The sequence below is a fragment of the Mastigoproctus giganteus genome, chromosome 11 (genome assembly GCF_048544385.1).
Source record: "Mastigoproctus giganteus isolate SK-2022 chromosome 11, ASM4854438v1, whole genome shotgun sequence".
Classification (NCBI taxonomy): domain Eukaryota; kingdom Metazoa; phylum Arthropoda; class Arachnida; order Uropygi; family Thelyphonidae; genus Mastigoproctus; species Mastigoproctus giganteus.
In genome coordinates, this window is record NC_143585.1 from 141,993,410 (window position 1) to 142,019,348 (window position 25,939).

The 25,939-nt window shown below is 36.2% G+C and overlaps 1 protein-coding gene across 4 annotated transcripts in view; it reads right to left on the reverse strand.

Annotated features, from left to right (window-relative positions):
* The window catches only part of LOC150078483 (SPRY domain-containing protein 3-like), a 179,016-nt gene that overhangs the window by 35,824 nt on the left and 117,253 nt on the right, over window positions 1-25,939 (reverse strand). For all 4 annotated transcript variants that reach the window (XM_090385550.1, XM_090385552.1, XM_090385551.1 and 1 more), the window contains exons 5-7: window positions 21,742-21,945; window positions 11,726-11,876; window positions 815-1,000 (exon numbers count right to left, since the gene is read on the reverse strand). In XM_090385550.1, the coding sequence (XP_090241676.1) occupies window positions 815-1,000; window positions 11,726-11,876; window positions 21,742-21,945 (541 nt within the window). The remainder of the gene's footprint in view (window positions 1-814; window positions 1,001-11,725; window positions 11,877-21,741; window positions 21,946-25,939) is intronic.

Below are 25,939 nucleotides of genomic sequence, written 5' to 3' on the forward strand. Positions count from 1 at the left end.
TATTTTAGAAAGGATGTGGATCTGTTGGAATAAATGCAGAGCATATCAAGAAGATTAGTAAGAGGCACAAAACTGCCAAAACTAATCATCTACAAAAAGACCTAATTACAAAATTTAACACTTTCAATGGATTGGGTAAACTACATGCTGATCACATCACATCCTAACTTTTTCGAGGACAATGGGACAAACTGAAACTGAAAAGGATGGTCGTAGGAGAGATGTATGCTTTCAGCCAAAGAATAACTGACTGCTGGAACAGATTCCATGCGGCGCTGTGGCAGTGGGTAGTATGAATAAACTTAAAGCAGGATTAGACTAATTATTAGAAGGAATGGGTAAGCAAATGAATTGGGTGTGGATTTTTTTTGCTGTCTTACATCATTTTGCCACTACTAATACTACTTTTGTGAATAACTCTGGAATACCAGTTTATGATAAAGCACAGTCAGCAAGTCCCTCTGACTATGCAGATATAACAACTACTATCAAGAAATGGAACAGCAAAAGTATCGACCATCTACTATTGTAAACTGATTAAAAATATTTCAAAAAGGATTATAGCTGCCATTAAAGCCAAGGTGTTCTGAAACATTTATTCTTTGAATAAATACATTTTTCTTAAATATAATCAGTATGTAAATACTCATGAGAGCAGTTTACTCCAGTTTGACTTTTAACCTGAATCAAGTTAAACACTGAGTCAGTGGTAATTTACGTGCATTATGGTATATGAATAAATCAGTAATTTTGAATGAAATAAATTTTAAATTACACAAGCTAAACATTTATGGTTTCTATATATCCTACTTACTGAACCATTCAGTCTAATGTCATGTAATCTAGACCAGTCATCTTCATTACTGTCTACACACATTGGCATATCTTCTTCAGCCATCCATTTCACATTTAATGTTAACCTCACTTCTTCTCCTGGAGAATGCAGACTCACAGCGGGAAACAATCCACCAGGGGGCCACGGGCACATTACTGTCCCAATCTTTTCAAAGATAGACATAAAAGTTTTGAAATGATTTATTTTTTTTTATACTATGTTCAGTATAAAAAATCTCAGACATTTTAAAGTAAAAATTAATTAGAACAATTGCAGTGTCTGAATAGAAAGCTGAAATATCTTCCATAAAAATCCAACCACCTTCCATATAAATAAGAATATGAGATTTTTTTAGGAGGTTAAAAAGTTAACATATTTTTAATAAAACAAAAGATGCACTTTATCAAATTTATGCAGAACCTTTTTGTTGAAACATGTAAAAAAGCAACTTTGAAACTAATTAAAAGCACTCAATGCATTATTTTGACTATGCTTTTATTGTCACTAAATATTAGTCTTTTAGGACTATGAATTAACATCCACTTGGCAACAAAAAGTCCCCCCCCCCCCAAAAAAAAAAACTGTAATAAAGATAATATCAATAGCACAGGTCAACACAGTTGTACTGTTTTGGCATGTTGACCATCACAAAGATGAAATATGCTAGAACAGCTGAAAGGGGAAATGTGTGCATGTGGAAGGCGGCACATTTCATATTCCAACTCACTACTTCACAAAACTTGGCACATTTAATTCCTTTGCAGTATGAGACAATAAACAAGCCAGGCACAGCTTAAATGTTGCTGTGTGCAATATTTAATAATCAATATTATGATTATCAGTTAGAATTTTAAATATGTAAGTAAGTACTAAAAAGGGTTTCAGACTGAAAGTCTCAGACTACAGGGAAATTTACTTGATGAACCAGTTAGTGCAAAGCGTCAGTGCAATGAAAGACAAAGACATTTCAATTTAATTCGTAGTAAATCATTGAAGTAGATGAATTAGCATATTTTTTTTACATGTCGTATTGTGAATGCCTTCACAGTGAGTTGCCTGGTATTTCACTAACTCGAATAACTACACTGACAGTGGTAGAGAATGAAAGGGACTTGGGGGGTGGTTGTGCAGGCAGATATGAAGTTCTCTGAGCAGTGCAGACGGGCTGCAAGAGTAGCTCATGGAGTATTGTCAATGATATACAGGAATTTTTCCAGCAGGGATAAGGAGGTGATTATTCCCTTGTATAAGGCAATGGTCAGGCCACACCTAGAGTACTGTATACAGGTCTAGAGGCCTCATTTCAAGAAGGATGTAGAGCTGCTGGAACGAGTACACAGAAAGGCAACAAGATTAGTGAATGGAACAAAGGGGTGCGCTTACGAAGAAAGGCTTAAGTTTTGCAAATTACAGTGTCTGGAGACTAGGCACCAGCGAGGTGATCTGATAGAGGTGTATAAAGCCTTGAATGGTTTGAGCATGCTCAATGCTGATGGGATTCTTCCTCTAGCTCAGAATAATCACCTGAGAGGGCATAAATTCAAATTGAGGAAAGACAGATGTAGGATAGACGTGCGGAAATTTGCCTTTAGCCAGCGGGTGGTTGGTTGGTGGAACAGACTTCCATCCCTTGTAGTGGAGGTTGATAGCCTAAATAAGTTTAAGGCTCAGCTGGACAGGTATTTTGAACGAACAGAGGGGTGAAGTGGAAGTGGAGTTTTTTTTTTTTTTTTTTTGGCTGATGCTGCATAAGCTTGCTTTCTTGCATCAAATGCCTCTACTAATGCTAATAAGCAATGCTTCGCCAGCAGAGAAGCCTGAATAACACAGTAACAGTAGAGATTCTCACTAGGGGTTGTTTGTTTGTTGCTTGGGTTTTATTGGCGCATTAGCGACTATGGCTATAACGTGCCAAAACCTGGTCATAAAAAGTAACATTTTCAGTGGCCTAATGATTTAGGTCACTAAGTCAAGGTATGAAAACAAGTATAAACTAAAAGACAAATATCAGTAAACAAGTAACAATAACAAGGTAGATTTTTTAAATATGAGTGAAAAGGTTTACTGATTTCAAAAAGCCAAAAATAGCAGACACATGGTCATTGTCGGATAAAATCTGACTGAGCATATACGGCTCAGTCAGATGGGTAAAAGTGGTAAAACGGATATTGCTAAAATCTGGACAGTCAACTAAAATGTGTCTAATTGATAAAATTGTGCCACAGGACTCACACATAGGAGGGTCATCAGCCCTCAGCAAAAACAAATGAGTCAAATGACTATGTCCTATGCGGATCCGGACAAGAACAACTTCCTCCTTATGATTCCTGCGCAGACTAGACTGCCACGGTTCAATTACAGGCTTTATACGATATAATTTATTCGCAGTCTGTCTATTCCACGACTCCTGCCATTGGGAGTGTATAAATTATCAGGTGACGCAGAAGGCTATGGCAGATATAAGCTAGTCTGTAATCAAGTCACAAAGGAGGTTAGGCAGGCGAAGGCAGATTAAGAGAAATCTTTGGCAAAGGATGCTAAGAAAAACAGCAAGGATTTCTTTAGTTATATAAACTATAAAAGGAAGGAGATGAATCCGATTGGTCTACTTGATATTGATGGTTCGACTGTTGATGATCCTGCTCAGATAGCAAAGAAACTGAACGAGTATTTTGCATCTACATTCACACATGAGGAGTTAAGGTTTGAAAATACCACAAGGTTATCAAATTGTAACAGGATGCTTAATGATTTTGTAATAACTGAGAAGAAAGTGGAGGAGAAATTGATGAAGTTAAATGTAAGAAAGGCATCTGGGGTGGATGGGATCTATCCAGTTATATTAAAGGAGGTGGCAAAGCAACTAAGCAAACCCTTAGCCATAATTATGAGAGCATTCTTGGACTCAGGGGAGGTCCCCACAGACTGGAGATGTGCAAATGCATCCCCAATTCACAAAGGTGAATCAAAGGGTGACACGAGTAATTACAGACCAGTTAGTTTAACTTCTGTTCCGGGTAAAATAATGGAGTCACTGGTTAAAGAGGCATTGCAGGATCATCTAGACAAGACTGCAGCAATAATTCAGACACAGCATGGGTTTGTTAAGGGAAAGTCTTCTCTAACAAATTTGATAGGATATTATGATGTGGTTACAAAGGAACTAGATGGATGCAAAAAATAATTTTGATATCATATATTTGGATTTCAGGAAAGCTTTTGACACTATTGTGCATGGAAGACTATTGTACAAATTGGAGCAGAATGGTATTAAGGGTAAGTTGCTAGAATGGATAAAAGGATGGTTGAGTGGGAGAAGACAGATGGTGGTAATCATGGGTGCTGCTCTTCTTGGACTAATGTTATTAGTGGAGTCCGACAGGGTTCGGTGTTGGGTCCACTGTTGTTTTGTATATTTATAAATGATATTGATGAAGGTATATATCAGACTTAGTATCGAAGTTTGCAGATGATACAACGGTTGGCAGGGTTGTTAATGACGGTGGCAGTGTGCTACTGCAACAGGATCTAGATAATTTGGGCAGATGGGCTAAGAAGTGGCAACTGAAGTTTAACCTTGACAAATGCAAAGTACTGCATATGGGTACAAGTAACCCCAGAGAAACGTACCAACTGTGTGGTACTACACTTAAGGTGGTAGAAAATGAAAAAGACCTGGGAGTAATTGTGCAGTCAGATATGAAGTTTTCTGAGCAATGCAGACAGGCTGCCAGGGCAGGTCATGGGGTTTTGTCAATGATATATAGGAATTTTGCTAGCAGGGAGAAGGAGGTAATTGTCCTTCTGTATAAGGCAATGGTCAGGCTGTGCCTTGAGTACTGTGTACAGGTCTGGAGGCCTCATTTTAGGAAGGATGTAGATTTGCTTGAGCGTGTACAGAGAAGGGCAACAAGATTGGTGAGGGGAATGAAGGGATCCTCTCACCAAGAGACTTAAGTTCTGCAAATTGCAGTAGCTGGAGACTAGGCACCTGTGCAGTGATCTGTATAAGGCCTTGAATGGGTTGAGCATGCTGAATTCTGATGGGATCCTTCCACTTGTTCAGTTTACGAACCTAAGGGGGCAAAAATTAAGAAAAGACAGATGTAGAATAGATGTGTGGAAATTTGCCTTTAGACAGCGGGTGGTTAATTGCAAACTTCCATCTGTCATTGTGGAAGTCGATAGGTTAAATAAATTTAAGGAGGAACTGGACAGGCATTTGGAGGGAGTGGTGCAATTTTTTTTTTTTTTTTTGCTGATGCTGCATAATACACTTGCTTTCTTGCACCACATGCCACTACTGCTATTACAAGTGAATGCGATATTGTATTAAAGAAATTAAATCCAACTTGTTGGTCTAGTCAGCTTGCATCTATAATTACTATAAAATTGAGATTTCCCAATTTGCTAATGGCATTAAATAAAATTATCATACCATCGTCAAAAAGCGATGAAAAGTTGGAAGCTGTCTGGATTAAAAATAATATTGAAAATTTTGATTTTGTGTTAACCACTGTACTGATTAAAAAAATCTTATCAAGTATTAATCAAACATCAACGATTTTGTAGAGAATGAATATGGATATCAGTCAAGCTGCATCATATAATCAAGTGAAAAAATTAAGAAATGAATTTGAAAATGAAAATATCGTCAAGGAAGCATCTATTGCGCAGAAATGGGGTATACCTTGTCAATTTGCAAATAAACGAAGGCGTTTTGTTAAGAAACATTTTGACGAACTGGCAGAGATCTATTGATTTGAAAATGCAGAACTGCTCTTTAAAGTTAGAATTTTTTTATTGTGTAATTGACTTGGTGGCAACGGAACTGCACAACAGTTTAAGGACTATATACATTTTTGACTTGTTTGCATTTCTTCCTCACTCAATTAATCCAAATGAATGACAGTTCCATTATAAAAAAATTCAAAGAAGATACAAAAGAAATTTTCAATGCAATTACTACTTTGCATAAAGTCACTAAAAAGTGAAATTGCAAAAATTAAAACTATTCGTAAATCTTCAGAACTAGTCAGTAAAATACTACGATATGAGTGCTAGTTTTTCGGAATTATTCCTTATTATTTTTGACAATTCAGGTTACTGTATCATAGCTCTTTCTCAAAATTAAGATTAATTATGAACTATTTGAGAAACACCATGGGACAACGTCTATAAGTGCTAGCACTGATAGAAGTTGAAAGACTGGACGTTTCTAAATTAATGACTTTGCCAAATCTAAATCTAGACAAAAACCACTCTAAATCAAATAAGTCAATATATTACTTCATTTAATTTTCAGAATTTATTTTGACCGTTATGTGGGACATAATCTGGGATTTAAGTCATTTGCCCCTGTATTGCAAACTGTCCCAGAAATTGTTCTGGACTGGAAATGTAGCTTCTGTCCTTAATTGCAAACATAATGCAAATGATTTGCATTATGTTTGCTAGGAACCAATGGTGCAAGTTTTTTCGGTAGTAAATAAGTTGTGAACATTAGTAAAAACACAACTGACCGTAGAAATGCTGAAAGCAATACTACAAGTTAAGTGCAATTTTACAAATTGCTTGTGAAGAATTTTATGAAGAAACAGCAAATAATGAAGAATTATTAAGAAAATTATTTAATTTCTATTGTTCTTATTGTTAAAAGTAGTATGTATTTTAATTATTATTTCCCAGAAATACCTATATAATATAGGTATTTCTGTGAAATAAAACAAATATGTGAAAAAAAAAAAAAAAAAAAAAATATATATATATAGGCTATATTTGTTTTGTTTTTTTTAAGTGTGATATTTTATTTTATAAGTTTAGTTAAAAGAAGTACCGTATATGTATTTAATTTATATTTTGTATGTAAATATTTTTTTATAAATAAAAAAATTTAAAAATATCTTTATTGTTTTTAGAGGGGGTGGGGGTTGTAAAATCAATGTGCCACATTGAAATACTAAGGATCTGGTCACTTTAACCAAAACAAATATTTTGAGGAGGGCCCACACAAAACTTTGCATTGGGGACCACTTTTTCTAGTTACGCCATAATAATAAAGTATCAATTCCAAGAAAAAAACTTTTGTCTAATAAAGTATATGAAAACGCATTTGTTGTGATGACAAAAGTGAAAAATACAATGAACTTTTAAGTTTTTTCAATTTATTGAATCCTGAAACTTGGCCAAATGAAGTTTGTGGAACTGCATGGATTGAAGGCGAACAAAAATTAATAAAATTAAACCAACTACTTAAATGTGACATTTCGATAAATGATTTTCGTGACTTAGTCGATAGAGATATTGAATATATAAATGTCTCATACAGTATTATAATAGGTAGAAAAATTTTGAATGTAATTGCCATTCAGTCAGAAGCTCACAAAGGATTCAGCACCATGAACAATATTGTTGATGTTAAGAGAAATTCTTTACTTGCTGAGACTACTCACCTAATGACTATCAATTTAACATCATCAAACTCTTTCAAATCATTGAAAGAGTTTGATGATGTTCCCTATATCAAATTATGGCTCACACAGAGGGATCATTTCCCATGACAGCCATGTCAAACAAAAGATCACATCAACAATTTCAAAAAATCAACAAATAATTTGGATATTATTAGAATAATTTGATGAACAATTAACACTACAGCTTATATCAATTGGTAAGAAATTTTATAATATGTATAGTTCAGTTTATTTAGAATAAAAGCAAAAAGGAATAAAAGGGATATTGTTAGGATATCAGAGATGTCGTGTCACACAGAGATAAGGAATACAGAACTGGAATTTGGGGAGTACAATGTGTACAGAAAGGATAGAAAGGGAGGAGGGATCATGCTGTTAGTTACACAAACAGCAAACACTTAGAAACACAAAATCTAAGGATTGTTTGTTTGTTTTGTTATTTGGAGCATTAGCAACTAAGGCCATATTGCTCCGGGATATGCGGTGGTCATTCGCTGACCTTTCCGCATTCCTCGTATTTGGTGGTGACAGGCTCGAACCTTGGTCTAATCAAGAAGCGTGTGCTACACACCGCTGCTCCTTCCCACCTGGCTATGGAGGTGCCTCAAAATCTAAGGAAGTGAATCCAGTTGACATGGGTGGACAGTGCAGTGTTGAGTTAGTTTGGTGTGACATAAGCACTGCGAGAGGAGAAATGAGAGTAAGTGTATTATAGATCTGATGAATACAACAAACAACTGTACTGCTGTATTGTTAATTTTTTATTTTACCAAAACTAAAGTGACCAGACGTCCTGGATTATGAGAAATAGGGTGGGCCAGTAAATCAGATTGTCTTATAATGGGGGAATTTAATGTCCCAGAAGGAAGGATGTCCATTATAGGTTGTATAAGTCCATCACAAAGAAGTTAATAGCTTTCAGCAAAAAACTAAAAATCAACTTTAATAACTACAACTTTCCTTATACCTAAGTTCCATAAAAACCCTACAGGATTTAGGTTTATTACATCCTGCAAATACATTTACGCCCATAAACCCAAAAACTTTATAAAAGTTACTTAAATCTATAATGGACATCCTTCCTAATAGTAGAATAATTAATAACAACATTCCAGTTATTAATGCCCTGAGTACTGACAACATTTCTCATGTACAAACTTTTGATTTCAATGGTCTATTCACCAGCATAGACCTAGCTAACTTAAGATTTTTTGAAATTTGTCCTGAATGAAATTTATAATAAATACAAACATATTATTGGTTGTAATTCAGTTTTTTTGGAATAATCTCATTAACCTCTGTGTCTCCAATAACTACATTTTTGAAGCGTTACTTATCCGAGGTAGTGCAATATCATGGCAACTCGTTGTGAAGGTATTCACAATATGAGATATACTTAATGATGTTAATTTATAACTACTTATGTGGTTGGCTATGTATAGAAATGATGTGAATGCACTAACTTGTACATTAGTTAAACTATTTATGTAACCTGAGGCTTTAGCCCTAAACTATACCATAATTAAAGTATCCCTATGTAGAGGGTTCTGGAGAGAGTTCTAAGGCTCGTACTGAAGAGAAATTTGGACAACAGGTACAATAAAGAATGCACTCTGCATTTATTGGGAAAAAAAAAATAAGTTACAAAATTTGTCACTATATGGTGCTGTGGCAATACAAATCACTTGAACAGTGCTAAAATTGTTCAATGTGTCCTCCATTTTGGTCAACAACAGTTTCCTTTCGAAGAACAGCATTTTCTACAGCAGAACGTAACACGTCAACTGAAATAGCCAGCACATGACGTCTAATGCTGTCTTTAAGATCTGCCAGAGTTCGAAGTCCTTCCCAATACACCTGTTTCTTCCAAAACCCCACAACCAAAAGTCGCACGGGGTGAGGTCCGGTGATCAGGGTGACCAAGATGTCTGGAAACAACGGCTAATGATCGTTCATCTGTAAAGTGTTGCCTTAGCAATCTTTGGACACAACAGTGGATGTGGGGTGCTGCACCATCTTGCATGAATATGGTATCCTGAAGGCACCCACATTGTTGCAGCTCTAGTATTGTGAAATTTGAAAACATTTCATAATATTGCTGTCCAGTGACGGAACAAGTGCGGGGTCCAGTTGGTGTTACCTGTTCAAAAAAATATGGCCCGATCATGAATGTGGCCGTAAATCCACACCACACTGTCACATTTGGAGAATACAATGGACCTCTTGGATAACGCAAGGGTTTTCTGTTGCCCAAATGCGACAGTTGTGTGTATTCACTTCTCCATTTAAGCAGAAGTGGGCTTTATCACTCCAAAGGATGTTCGAAATTATGAGAGCATCCTTCGACTCAGAGGAGACCTCACGGACCGGAAATGTGAAAATGTATCCACAATTCACGAAGGGGGATCAAAGGGTGACAAGAGTAATTACAGACCTGTTAGTTTAACTTCTGTTCCGGGGAAAATAATGGAGTCACTGGTTAAAGAAGCATTGCAGGATCATCTAGACAAGACAGCAGTAATAATTCAGACACAGCATGGTTTGTTAATAGAATGTCTTCTCTGACAAATTTTATTGGATACTATGATGTGGTTACAAAGGAACTGGATGCTAAAAATAATTTTGATGTCACATACTTGGATTTCAGGAAAGCTTTTGATACTGTTGCACATGGAAAACTACTGTACAAATTAGAGCAGCATGGTATTAAGGGCAAATTGCTACAATGGATAAAAGGGTGGTTGAGTGGGAGAAGATAGTGGTAATCAATGGATGCTGCTGCTGCTCGTGGACTAATGTAATTAGTGGAGTCTGCCGGGGTTCGGTGTTGGGCCCACTGTTGTTTTGTATATTTATCAATGATGGTATACAATCATTGATAAATTGATGCCATCATTGATGGCTTAAATGTATCAATGATGGTATACAATCATACAATCATTGATAAATTGATGCCATCATTGATGGCTTAAATGTGGGCAACATTTAATGACAATAATGGCAGTGTGCTACTGTAACAGGATCTAGAAAAGTTCGGCAGATAGGCGGAGAAGTGGCAAATTAAGTTTAATATTGACAAATGCAAAGTGCTGCTTATGGGTACGTACCAGCTGTGTGGTACTACACTTAGGATGGTAGAAAATGAAAGACCTGGGAGTAGTTGTGCAGTCAGATATGAAGTTTTCTGAGCAGTGCAGTCAGGCTACCAGAGCAGGTCATGGGTATTGTCAATAATATACATTAATTTTTCTAGTAGAGAAAAGGTGATTATACCTTTGTATAAGGCAATGGTCAGGCTACGCCTTGAGTACTGCGAACAGGTCTGGAGGCTTCATTTTAGGAAGGATGTAGAGTTGCTTGAGCGAGTACAGAGAAGGGCAACAAGGTTGGTGAGGGGAATGAAGGGGGTCCTCTTACTGAGAAAGGCTTAATTTCTGCAAATTGCAGCATCTGGAGACTAACAGCACCTGTGAGGTGATCTGATTGAGGAGTATAAGCCTTGAATTGATTGAGCACGCTCAATTCTGATGGGATTCTTCCTCTTGCTCAGATTATGAACCTGAGGGGGCATAAATTCAAATTGAGGAAAGTCAGCCATAGAACAGATGTGAGGAAATTTGTCTTTATCCAGTTGGTAGTTGATTACTGGAACAAACTTCCATCTGTGGCTATGGAAGTTGATAGCTTAAATAAAGTCGAGGAACTGGGCAAACGTTTAGAGGGAATGGATGTGTGAAATTTTTTTTTTTTTTGCTGATGCTATATAAGCTTGCTTTCTTGCATCACATGCCTCTACTACTGCTACCACCCATGCACAGTTATAAGTACTACAGGATTTTAATACCTTTTCTGTTTTGGGGTTTCATAAAAAAAAGGGAGGGGGTTTGCTATTAGAAGCCAAGTATGGCTTCTAATAGTGATCTTTGGAGGGAACAGAACATCTCCATATGGCCAACCTACTGCAATTAATGCACTTAAAATCAGTCTGCCACAGAAGGGCAGCTGGGCCCCGGGAAAATTTTTTTTTTTTGAAATAAGTGGCACTACATATACTAGTGACAAATTACCAAGATTATAATGTAATTGCATTTTCATATAAGCAGGAGTAGATTTCTACACAATAAACTTTCAAAGAAATGGTATGATGTTGATCATCATAAGACATAAGGAGAAAAATAAGATGGCAGTAAATTAAAAAACCTACTTACAAATGATTTAGCAATTGTCAATGTTATACAATGACTGGATAGTAAAAAATGTGGTAATCACACACAACAGCACATTTACTGTTGCACTACTTTATATAATATTAAGCCATGTAAAAACAATTAATATCAGAAATTATTATTAAAGAAAAAAAAAAGTTTCAAAATTATATTAAGTTAATGAAACAAAATTTAATAAGAGCCCCTCTTACTTCTTTTCCATTCCTCGTAAAAAAAACTAATAAAAAAGGCCTCTGGTTGTCTTGGGGAGGTAAATGGTCATATTTAACACCACATCCCATTCTATCACCAGCTTCACATTTTGGTCCAAATACTAAACCTTTAGAGGTGCCCTTGTACAAACTAAAGAGAGGAAAACCAAAACAAAACAAATAAATATGCAAAAAAGATATTTATATTTTGGATACATGCAAATTAAAATAATGTATTTATACATTAATCCAAAATTTGCAAAATATTCATTTAATCATAACAATACTATGTAGTGTATGACAACTTGTATAATTATAGCATGGAAATTCTCTGAACACTTATCATAACACAGTGACATTCATTATGCTTATGGAAAGGTTTTCAAATAAATAAATAATGAGAATTATTATTTATTGTGCAAATTAATTCTAAAGGAAAAAATTAACAATAAAAGAGGAATAAAGAAACGCAGCTAACCCAAAACAATACTGAAGTGGTTACTATTTTATCATTTTAATTTTAAGTCTTCAGATTACGATGACATTACTGCACAGATTAGGGCAACAGCTCAATATTTTATATAGTAATGATCTGAAATGCATTAATCTCATATTGTGAAAGCATTTCACCACAAGTTGCCCTCAGTATTGCAAGCTCACTTCAAGTAATAGATCTATGTTTTTAAAAGGTAAAATACATTTCAAATAACATGTCCATTTAAGAAATAGTATGAAAAAGCCCATAACTGATAATCACCATGAATCATACAAACATTTAATTTTTTTATGAATCATACAAACATTTAATTTTTCAATTGAACCTGAAGCACAAGGCAATGCAAAGGTACTTGGGGGGCCTGGATGCAAAAGGAGTTAAGGGGCCTCATTTATTTATGTTGAGACAAAAAATATTAAATGAGGCATATATTTATTAAATATTAATTATTACAATGGAAACAGGCCTACGGTCTCAGGATTCATACTAAATATAATAATGCAGTATTACTGAGAAAAACAGATTGAAGTAAAATTCCTTTAATAAACTTAAAACAAAAAATAAAAGTAATAAATTACAATAGCTTTCGGATGGAAGATACCCTTCTTCAGTTGTCCAAATAACCTTCAGGCAACTTAAAAATGTCATGTGCTCAGCAATGGTAGATATGCGAGGTGGAAAACACATGATACATGTGCAGGCAACAAATAGTTGTTGGAATGGATACGAGCTTCTTTGTTTCAGTTAAAGGAATCACTACAACACAAGATGTGGAGTGATTCCAACCAGACACGATGATGGTAGTGGCAGGATCAATCTCGACGTGGGTCAATGTTGTGCCGGGTAGACCAGAAGTGTTCAACACCATAGAACGAACTGCTTTCTCATGCTCAGAGACTCAATTTCTGAGTCTTCTGCCAATTTCACCTACTGAGCAACCAGTGCAGTTTTGGCAGGAAATGGGGTACACCAAGCTGCTCCCCGTAGTAGGGAGCGGCTTGTGTAGTGGGGGAAATTGGTGTTTTAACACTCGAAACAATGGATGGCAATCTTCTGTCCGGAAGCTGCAAGCACTTTATCCTGTGAGCCTGAAAGACCCTAGAAAGTTGACAGGTTCAGGTAGTATGGGATAAAGGCAGTCAAGGTGAGGTCATCGCTGCACGTGGCCCTAGAGTTGGCAACGTGGTCACAGGCCTACAAGTCACACCTGTCTAAGGCATTGACAGGGTAGCCGCATTTTGCCAGATCTGTTTTTACTTTAACAATCTCAGTGCACCTTTCATCCACAGAACTGGAGTGGGTTAGGCGCAGATTAGTAAGGCTCGCGCAGATTAGTAAGGCTCACGCAGTGCCAAGAAGTTGGTGAATTGGCCAGCACACATCGGCCACCTTTATCCCATACTACCAGAGCATGTCACAACAATCTTGTAGGGTGGGATGAAGTGCTTGCAGCGTCAGGTTGCGATCCCTCGTTTCGAGTTTTAAAACACCGATTTCCCCCACTCCTACGAAGCGGCTTAGTGTACCGCATTTCCTGCCATGACTGCACTGGTTGCTGAGTAGGTGAAATTGGCAGAAGACTCTGAAATAGTCTCTGAGCATGAGAAAGCAATTCATTCTGCAGACGCCGAACACTCAGCGATCACTGAGCACTTCTAGTCTACCTAGCACAACATCGACCCACACCACGATGTCAAAATTGGCTAATCCAGTCACTACAGTCGGTGTCTGGTTGGAATCACTCCACTTCTCGTGTTGCAGCGATTCCCTTAACTGAAACAGAGGAGCTCGTATCCATTCCATCACTGAGGGCAACCATCCTCCTAAATGACAAATGTTGGCACCTGCAGCCTAGCCAAACGTTACAGCTACAAATGCAAGCCTCTGCTTCCAACAACTAATTGTTATTTGCACATGTATCATGCAGTTTCCCTGCACATGTAGCTGTGTTGTTGCCTGCACATGACATTCTGTATTTTGTAATAATGCTTACAACTGAAGGACACCTTCCGTCTGAAAGCTATTGTGATTTATTACTTTTATTTTTGTTTTATTCCAAGTTTATTAAAGGAATTTTACTTCACCTTGTTTTTATTTTATATGTTTTTCTCAGAGATACTGCATTATTATATTTAATTATTACAATTATTTTAATATTATTAAAATATAATTATTACAGTATTGTTACATTTTGATAAATAGTCAAATGTTATATGACCTATAATAGACATTAAACATTATCACCAACTTGACACAGAGAGAATTCACACAAATATGTTTTATGCATTTTAATATTATTATATTTTGATAAATATATACTCAAAACAAAACAATTATCTATAAACGCGGTAGATACAAAGGTTGGCAGGGCAATTTATGAAAGAAATCAAGACTTATTACTGCAACAAAACCTAGATAAATTAGGCAGATGGGCTGAAAAGTGGCAGTTGAAGATTAATGTTGGTAAATGCAATACACTAATGCCCCCCCCCCCCCCACAATGGATACCCTCTCGTTGCAGACACTCAGGCTTTGCTCCTGTCCAAATGTACTAGAAATTATATGTTATATGATCTCTCAAAATGGACTCTCTAATAGAGATGCAGACACTTCAGTAAGTGTAATATAATATTTTATATTTTCAATAATATAAATAATTAAAATATTAAATTATTTATATTATTGAAAATATTAATAATTTAATAATTTAAACCTCCCAATTAGACACTTTCAAGAGTAATTGACACTTATATGCATTTGTTAGTCCATGGGCATTTGCAATGAAGGCATGTAAAGTCTAATTAATATCACTCTTTACTAGAGTAATACTAATTAGACTTGTGATGACTGTGGATTATACCATCTGCTGCATAGCAGATGGTATAATATGTCAGATGACCGGGCTAGCCAGGTGGGTAAAGTGCCTGCCTGGCAACCCAAAGGTCGCGGGTTCGAATCCCACCTTGGGCTTGGATCAGAGTAAAATGCAAAAACTTTGGGAGGTGCATTATGACCACAGAAGCCAATGCGCCAAAAACTAACAAAAAAAAATAATATGTCATTAATATTATGTCATAAACCTGTTAGTTTAACTTCTGTTCCTGGAAAATTAATGGAGGCACTGGTTAAAGAAGCACTGCAGGATCATCTAGACAAGACTTCAGTTATAGCTCAGACACAGCATGGTTTTGTTAAGGGGAAGTCTTGCCTGACCAATTTGACTGGATACTATGATGCAGTCACAAAAGAACTGGATGCAGGGAATAACTTTGATATTATATACTTGGATCTTAGAAAGGCTTTTGATACTGTTGCACATGGAAGACTGCTGCACAAATTGGAGCAGTGTGGCATTGGAGGCAAATTGCTGCCATTGAAAATGCGGGGTTGTTGAGGGGGAGAAGACAGAGAGTGGTAATCAATGGACACTGTTCATCATGGACTAATGTTATTAGTGGAGTCCCTCAGGGTTCAGTACTGGGTCCATTATTGTTTTCTGTATTTATAAATGATATTAATGATGGTATATCAAGCTTAATGTCCAAGTTTGCAGACGATGATACGAAGGTTGGCAGGGTTGTCAAGGACACTATGCTACTGCAACAGGATCTGGAAAGGTTGAGCAGATGGGCTGAGAGGTGGCAAATGAAGTTTAACATTGACAAATGTAAAGTACTACATATGGGAAACAGCAACCCCAGAGCAATGTATCAACTCTGTGGTACTACACTGACAGTGGTAGAGAACGAAAGGGACCTGGGGGTGGTTGTGCAGGCAGATATGAAGTTTTCTGAGCAGTGCAGACGGGCTGCAAGAGTAGCTCATGGTGTATTGTCGATGATATACAGGAATTTTTCTAGCAGAGATAAGGAGGTGATTATTCCCTTGTATAAGGCAATTTCAAGAAGGATGTAGAGATGCTGGAACAAGTAGGGCAACAAGATTAGTGAATGGAACAAAGGGGTGTTCTTACGAAGAAAGGCTTACGTTTTGCAAATTACAGTGTCTGGAGACTAGGCACCGGCGAGGTGATCTGATAGAGGTGTATAAAGCCTTGAATGGTTTGAGCATGCTCAATGCTGATGGGATTCTTCCTCTTGCTCAGAATAATCACCTGAGAAGGCATAAATGCAAATTGAGGAAAGACAGATGGAGGATAGACGTGAGGAGATTTGCCTTTAGCCAGCGGGTGGTTGGTAGGTGGAACAGACTTTCATCCCTTGTCGTGGAAGTTGATAGCCTAAATAAGTTTAAGGCTCAGCTGGACAGGTATTTCGAACGAACAGAGGGGTGAAGTGGAAGTGGTTATTTTTTATTTATTTATTTTTTTTTTTTTTTGGCTGATGCTGCATAAGCTTGCTTTCTTGCATCAAATGCCTCTACTAATGCTAATATGCCCACCAATGTTTACAAACTTATTTAGGATGTCCAGTTCAGTTTCAATGTTGTGTATTACTCAGCCAGGCAATAAAATTGCCCAACTGAGAAATACTGTTTCCAGAATTATATTAAAAAAAAAAAACAGTACTGTAGCAAGCATATACAGTATTCACAATGCACATACAAAAAGAAGTAAGAAAACATTTTATTATACTAATGAGGGTATCCTTAGATTCAGGGGAGGTAATAGGGATGGCCTTGGGCAGTGGGCATCCATGTATGCCATGATATGCAGATCACTTAATAGATCTCGGAGACAAATACTGAAAGGACAGTCTACAATCCGACAGGTTCCATAAAGATTTTCCCCAGTGTAGCTCAAAAATGGATGGCTTGGTTAGCATGAAAAACTACACTTTATTGAAGGAGTTTATTTATGCATGGGCTAATGCACACACATTATTTATATCACCAGTTTTAATGCATCATTTTAATCATATCTCATATTGTGAATATCTTCAGGAGTTCTCATGTTATTGCACTACCTTGAACAAGTAAAATTGCACCTATGGAGAAGACTATTGTTACTTATTCTCGGCAGATACCACCACCACCACCCTGATGGCACAGTTTCAAAATGCCATTTTTTGCCTCTCTTCAGTGGGTGGGTTTACCCTGATGTTGCAATAGTGACAACTGTTATGAAGTATAACTCCACAATATGAAAGGTGCCTGATGGTGTGCAATGGCTTAGTTTACCCACCTACCAAAGAGAGGCAAAAAATATTTGAAATGGTGCCATCCACTGAGAATATGTGACAATAGTCTTCTCCACAGGTGAAGTGTTATTTATTTGAGGTAGTGCAATACCAATACCATGTGAAGGTATTCACACTATGAGATAATTAAAACTACCTTGGTAGTATAAATGATGTGTGTGCATTAAACCATGCATAAGTAAACTCCTTCATACTCTGAGGCTATAGCCAAGAAATGATTTTTAGACTACACACTATTATTTTCATGGAGACCTTTAAAAAAATGCCATTGGAACAGACCTCATCCAAACCATCATTATGCACTGATGAATTATTTTATTTTATTATTTTTTTTTTTTTTTTTTTTTTTACATGGGAAGATGGGGAAAACAAATCAACAAAAATTTTGGTATTTACAAAAATTAAACAGTTTGAATAATTTTAAATTGGAATGCAGATGTGGGGAGGGGAAATGCAATTTTTAGATTGTTGTTGTAGGGTTTTAGGAGCATCAGTGACTAAGGCCATATTGCTCCTATATAGTCTGTAAATTGCATGTGTTCTGTGGTTGATTTTCTGTTTGCTGGACGAAAAACCAGTGTTTCCAGCTAATTCATCTAAAAATTGACTCACATGGGTAGTAGAGTTGATAGAATTGCCTGGGTCTTTCCCACCCCACACTGGGTGGAAAAGACCAGAGTTCAAATCTTGTCAATGACGTCAGGAATTTTTATGGGGCTTTTTCATAACTCTACTACCCATGTGAGTCAATTTTTAGATGCCATGGTTATAACTGATTTAGGCACTTATGTGAATTTTAATCCACACCACCCAATAAATATTGAGATAGAAATAATATTGGTGAGGAGAATGAAGGGACCCTCTTACCAAGAGAGGCTTAAGTTCTGCAAATTGCAGCGGCTGGAGATTAGGCACCTGCGAGGTGATCTGATTGAGGTGTATAAGGCATTAAATGGGTTGAGCACGCTGAATTCTCATGGGATTCTTCCACTTGTTCAGATTACGAACCTAAGGGAGCATAAATTCAAATTGAGGAAAGACAGATGTAGAATAGATGTGCGGAAATTTGCCTTGAGCCAGCGGGTGGTTAATTGCTGGAACAAACTTCCATCTATTGTTGTGGAAGTTGATAGGTTAAATAACTTTTTAAGGAGGAACTGGACAAACATTTAGAGGGAATTGTTTTGAATTTTTTTTTTTTTTTTTTTTTTGGCTGATGCTGCATCAGCTCATACACTTTCTTTCTTGCATCACATGCCACTACTACTACTACTAGTTGTGTAAAGATTGTTACCTTCCAAAAGAGCTAAAATATAATTAAAAAATACCTAATAAAAAACAGATTCACACAAAACGTTACAGCCAATGACTGAGCATAACTAATGAGAGACATGCAAGACAGGTACAAAATAAAAAAAATAAATAATTTAAGTGAAGTAGTCAACAAAGCAGTAATACAAAAGGATAAGGAAAAAAAAAAAAAAAAAAAAAAAGAATCTGCAAAAAAATATTAGCTGGATGGGGGTTATTTTCAAGTCAGTGAACAGAACGTAGAACTATTTCAAAGAAATTTGTTACTAATTATATCCTTACAGAGAACAGGTTAAATGAATGCAAAACATGCAAAAAAAAGCAAAAACATGTGATAAAAACATACAAAAAAAAAAAAAAAAATGTATATGATTAATTACATATCATGAAAATAGTTCATAGATTAGACATAATAGGGGAACACCTAAACATACTGTTCCTATAGGCTAAATATTTGTGTCAACAAAGAGAGCGAGAGAGAGAGAGAGAGCGAGAGAGAGAGAGCTTGTTTGCTTTCCTTACTTAAAATAATGTCAAACTGCTGAAATGTATCTAAGCAGTTTTATATTTTATTTTATTTTATTTTTTGCCACTTGTAGGTTATATGCAAACAAGAAATTGGAAAAGGCTTCATATAGTAATATGAAAAATATACCAATTTTATTATCATGGTGTAACTGTATATATAATTTATACTCTCGTTTAACACAAGCCAATGTCTCATTTAAAAAAATTAACTCAAAAAATAAAGTTGAGCCAAATCTGTCCAAGTAACATGGGATCAAAAACAATTTTGTGTTCTTTAATGTTTACTGTATATAACAGCAGCTCTCGAAGTGCAAGCACAGCCAATTTTGAAATATAGTCCTTCAAAGAGTATGCTGGCATCTGTATGTCTTTGGACAATGCAAAATTCAGTGACGCTGGAACTGCCATTCTAGGGAATGCTGGCAGTAATAGAACACATACGCCTCACTGTGTACACAATGAGGTAAGCACTAACACCTACCAGGTAGCAACACAAGTTGTTTTGACAGTGTGTGTGTGTGTGGTGGCCATTCCACAAGAATGTGTCAATATTCCTATCACACGAACAGATGCAGGCACTGATGCCAACTCGTCCTTCTTAACAGCAATTCTATTATTAGACACGTCATCACTCACATCAGCTACAACCAAAGTTTTGAACAGGTATGGTTCTGTTTACAGATGAAACGCTTCACATGGAAAGGAATACAGAGGGGTAACTACTGTGATACATGAAATAATACAGCAGCTACAATTCTTCAACGATTTGTATCCTGGGTAATCCACTGTTGTAATGGACATTATTGTCATGCAATGATACAAGAGCTATGACAATATAGTTTTATTACTCTTATCTATCAGATAAACACCAAATGGCCAGTTTATTATTGGTTCCAGCATCCATGGAACCAACCTCTCCAGAGACAGTGCCACATGTAATAAATGAGAGAATGGGCCAACAGCATGATCTAAGTAACTTAGCAACTGGTATATTAGCTGGTGGCAGTTCAAGGATCAAGGAAACTATTGCCCTACTGAGGAGTTTCCTCAGAATAGTGTTGAATATACGAAAAACCAGAAAACATCCAGTAAATGGCAGGCCTATTTCCAGAGAAAGCTTTTGGATGTTTGAGAGAGAGAGAGAGAGAGAGAGAGAGAGAGAGAGAGAGAGAGAGAGAGAGAGAATTGTGCAGCTTAATAGACAGACCACAATTACTCAAAGGACAGCCCAGTACAAAAAGGGGTGAACAATGCACTGGACTCTGTAACAGATTTGGCACAGCAGCAAATGATCTCACTAGGTTCCACTCTTTTCAGCTAAAAAGAAGCAGTGTGGGTAGAGGAACACAGACACTGGACATTTAATGAGTAAAAAAGAAAATTTCCTAGTCAGATGAAATATGATTCTAGTTGTTCCATTCTCATAACAGCATGAATGAATGTACCCAATGTGCAGTGTCAACATTGCAAGCTGGTTGAAGTACAATCATGTGGGGAGTTTTCATAACAGGTCAGATCCCTTGATACTAATGGATCAACATTTGAATGCTACAACCAACTAAAACATTGTTGGTGACTAGGTGCATCCCTCCATGCTCAGTGTTTATCCATCTGCTAACTGTTATCTCTAATAGGATAATACATCATGTTACAAGGCACAGATCATTCAGAAATGGTTCCAGGAGCATGAGGACAACTTTAACACACCTCACTGGCTTGTTTAGTCTTCTGATTCCAACTGAATGAGCAAATGTGAAACCATGGAGTCCATGTCCTGATGACTTAAGACTATTCTGAGGACTAAAGGTATTTAATTCCCATTAGATCAAGGTTCACAATAAACTAGCCACTCTGCACATGTAAAACTATACATCAGATTTTTAGGCATTACTCGAGAAAAAAGTTTAACACACTAAAATTTCAGTATATGCTTTATTAATACCTTAGAAAGTTTTAAATTGCTTCCAACTACAAAGCTATCTCCCAGAGATCATCCCCCACAAGGCATTACTATAAATCTGAAAGAGCAGCACCAACCCTTTTCAAAATTTCAGGACTTATTGTGGTTTTTTTTTTTTTTTTTTTGCCGACTTAAATCAAATTTCATGTCAATAGCTTAATTCATACTTCTATTGTGCACCTGTGCCCCCTTGAAAAGTACTACTACACAAATCCCACCATGTGGCTACCTATAACTTGAACATCATGCAAAACACTTGAAGCAGACTACAGAATATCCAAAGTATGTAATTTGACAATGTGACACAAAGCATACATTATTTAACCATTGTTTTGCTGAAATCAAAACAATGGATAAAATATCATGTAGCCTGCACACGTTTTCCACAGCCTGCTGCGCGAATTCTCACTACACATGCCATAAACTTTGGCTATTTAGCACAAAAATAATGTTTAATCATGCACATTCATTGCATTTTTGACTCAGATTTGACCTCTTTGATTATCCCCAAACTTAAATCATCACTCTGCATAAGAAATAAAAGAAAAAATAACTACTGTACCTCCCATTAAAAGCATGATATCCTATGGACTCCGGAACCCATCCTGGATGCCTATCCATTGGATGTCTATTTGATACTAAACCAATTGTGATATTTCCTGTTACACCACTGTCTAATATTTCTACCTCAAAGTAATTATTTTCAGGCTGTACTGGTTCGGCAGCAGAATAAACACCAATTCGATCCACATCATCTGGCATATAACTTAGAGAAAAAATTTAAAGATATTTTAGAGAAGAAAATTTAATACAGAAATAATATACAAAAAAGATTTTTTAATTTAATTATTTGTTTCTATGAATATTACTTCCTATGGATAAAACTGAAAAGAAATTATAAATACTGACCTATTCAGAATTGCTATACCTAAGTTTACACTGATATGTAATTTTTAACAAAAGAATATTCAATTAAAATTTTATAAACACCAAGAATCCTCAAATTTTAAAAGGTGCTTACTGGTAAAATACAACTGAAGAATTTTTTAAGTTTAATTTGATTTGGTATAAGATTTTTCTGGTGCATTAGCAACAACTGCTATTATGCACCAAGGCAAGGTGATAATAGAATCTAGTAACTTTGAAAAAGTTATCTGGCCAAAAAGGTAAGAACGCATACATGTATAAAAGGCATATAACTTTTATTAACCCAAGCACGGTACTAAGTACTATAGGTTCTAATACCTCTCGTGTTTGGGGTTCACATAAAAAAAAAAAAAAAAGGCAGTATATATTCTAAAAATATGTTTCATTTTATATATATATATATATATATATAAAAAAGTTATAGAATTCTTACAATACTGTGATAATAGACTAAGTATTAAATAGCAAACGCTTAATGTGCGGTACTCGCCTTGAATATAATCTGCAATAGTTTTATGGAGAGACTGATGGGTAAATTTAAGGTGGAATAATTAAATTAATGAATTAAGAAGGGATAAAAAATAAGTTAATTTAACAGAATTTAAGATAAGCGCAAGGAAGCAGAAGTGCACCACTCCGTCCCTGGTTGTCATAAGGTAGAAAATTGATAATGCCAATAGTCGTAACAATGGACTTTCGTTAAGTTATAACGCCTTCAGTTGGCGAAGTAGTCATAATGACGGACTTTCATTAAGTTATAACGTCTTCAGTTGGAGAAGTTAAGTGGGGGAGTAGACGCGTGCTGTATTTAAAGAATTATCTATACTCTCGTGATGCTCTCTGGAACATGTGGGAATCTCAAATGTGAAAGATTCCAAGCCAGGGAAAGATTAAAGAGGAGTTTCACATTTATATATTGAGATTAGAATGGTGTCTGAACCATTCAATAATGAGAGCTTCATATTGAAAAAACTTTTGTGGCTGGTTTTAAGTTTAATAATAGTGATAGCGAAATCTATTGGGGGAGTGTGATTGTGGGTATGGGCATGTATTGTAAGTTCTGTGCTAGATTGTCCAGTTCTAAAACTATTATAGTAGTAGTACGCACGAGTATTAGAAGTTTTGGTAGAACCAAACTTTGTTGTAGTACTACCAATATAGCAGGCATCACAGTTTGGTTGCTTTGATCAGATAAATTATATTTTTCAAATCGCTAGTCAGGTACTTATGTGTGCCTTTGTAAGTATTAAATAAGGATCTGAGTTCATTATAAGCTGAAAAAATGAGGGAGATATCTGTGCCTGTAAATACTCGGCGGAACTGTCCGGCAAGTTTGCTAGGGTAAGGAAGGATGATGCGTGTATTTGCCTTAGTAGTGGGTTTGGGTGGGTTGTTAATTTTACTTTTGGCGGCAGAAATGGTGTGTTGGATAAGTTGGGTTGGGTAGTTCCTAGCTATAAATTTTTCTGTAAGGTATTGAAGTTCGTTAGTTAAGTAATTTTGTGAGGAACTATATTTTATGGCATTATGGATTTGGTTGTATACGACAGCTTTTTTTGTAATAAGAGGATGGTGCGAAGCAAAATGTAGGTATTTTCCTGTGCGTGTATTTTTTCTGAAAATCTTTGTACCTAGTTTTGTGCCTGTTTTGTAAATGGTAAGGTTAAGAAAGTTGATTTGATTGTTCGTTTCAATTTCAAGAGTGAGTTTTAATCTATCATGTATTGAATTAAATTTTGAAAAAAGATTGTCTAGGGTGGATCTATTACCTATTATGAGTATATCATCTGCGTAACGTGTGTATACTTTTATTTCTGAAGGAAAGGGTTGTAAAATTTGATTTTCTATTGTAGCTAAATAAATTTCAGATAGAGGAGCGGAAATGCCTAAACCCATGGGTAAATCGAATATTTGTTGAAAAATTTTGTTATCTGAAATATCTGGCATTTAGTAATAGTGAAGTGAGTTCAAGGATATTATTGATGGAAAGAGAGGTACGTTTTATTAAGGTGTCGTCTGTTAAAAACGTTCGTAAAGCCTGTAATGTGAATGGGATATGCACATTGGTGTATAGAAATACTGAGTCTAGGAAAGTTTATCGCCAACAATTTACCACCGCTTCAGTTTATCGCATAAACAATTTACCGCCACATCAGTTTATCGCATTTTACCATCTAGAAGCAATGAGATATGTTTGGTCAAACCATAAAAAGTTATTTTTTATTTAAGTTTCTGCCTTAAGCTATGATTAGCATATTTTTTGAATTCTACGAACTGTGAGTGAATAGTACGGAAATAAAAAAAAACACATGAATGGAAATATGTAATTTAATAGGTAGATTATGTATTTTAATAGTTACATGTATCACAAAAATAGTAAAAAATCCATTATTTGAAGAATATAACAATTGGTTAATTTTAAACTAAACTAAACTCAACTCTTGATTTGATTATCAGCAGTGATTCTTCATGCATTAAGAATCTGCAGATAAATGAACCACTAGGTGGCAGTGATCACAGTGTGCTGAAGTGGGATTTACTCAAAGAGGTAACTACCATTAGGGGTAAAGGGAAGGGTTATTGCTTCCGTAAAGGCGACTACGATGGACTGAGACAGTATTTAAATTCTATACAGTGGGACCAACTGATGATGTTACCAACAGCAAATTCAAAATGGGAAGAATTCAAAGAACTAATCTTGGAAGCTACTAGGCTTTACATACCAACTAAGAAATACTGTTCAAGGTTTAGGCCAAAATGGATGTCAGATGAACTAATGAGGCATATGGCAGAGAAGAAAAATGCATGGGATACTTACAAATTAACACATGACACAGAAGCCTATGATAGATACAAGTTGATATGCAACCAAGTTACAAAGGAGGTTAGGCAGGCGAAGGCAGATTACGAGAAATCCTTGGCAAGGGATGCAAAGAAAAACAGCAAAGAGTTCCTTACTTATGTAAACTCTAGAAGGAAGGGGATGAATCAGATTGGTCCACTTGATATTGATGGGTCAACTGTTGATGATCCTGCTCAGGTAGCTAACAAACTAAATGAATATTTTGCATCGACATTCACACATGAGGAGTTATTCAGCAAGGGGAATGCCAGAGGTGTATTCAACTCTAGCAGTAAGCTACAGAATCTTGAAATAACTGGGAGTAAAGTGGAGGAGAAACTGTTGAAGATAAACACAAGAAAGGCACCCGGGGCGGATGGGATATATCCAGTTATATTAAAGGAGGCAGCAAAGGAAGTAAGCAAACCCTTAGCCATAATTATGAGAGCTTCCTTGGACTCAGGGGAGGTACCCATAGACTGGAAATGTGCAAATGTGACCCCAATTCACAAAGGAGGATCAAAGGCTGACACAAGTAATTATAGACCTGTGAGCTTAACTTCTGTTCCAGGAAAATTAATGGAGGCACTGGTTAAAGAAGCACTGCAGGATCATTTAGACAAGATTTCAGTTATAGCTCAGACACAGCATGGTTTTGTTAAGGGGAAGTCTTGCCTGACCAACTTGATTGGATACTATGATGCAGTCACAAAAGAACTGGATGCAGGGAATAACTTTGATATTATATACTTGGATCTTAGAAAGGCTTTTGATACTGTTGCACATGGAAGACTGCTACACAAATTGGAGCAGTGTGATATTGGAGGCAAATTGCTGCTATGGATAAAGGGGTGGTTGAGGGGGAGAAGACAGAGAGTGGTAATCAATGGACACTGCCCATCGTGGACTAATGTTATCAGTGGAGTCCCTCAGGGCTCAGTGTTGGGTCCATTATTGTTTTCTGTATTTATAAATGATATTGATGATGGTA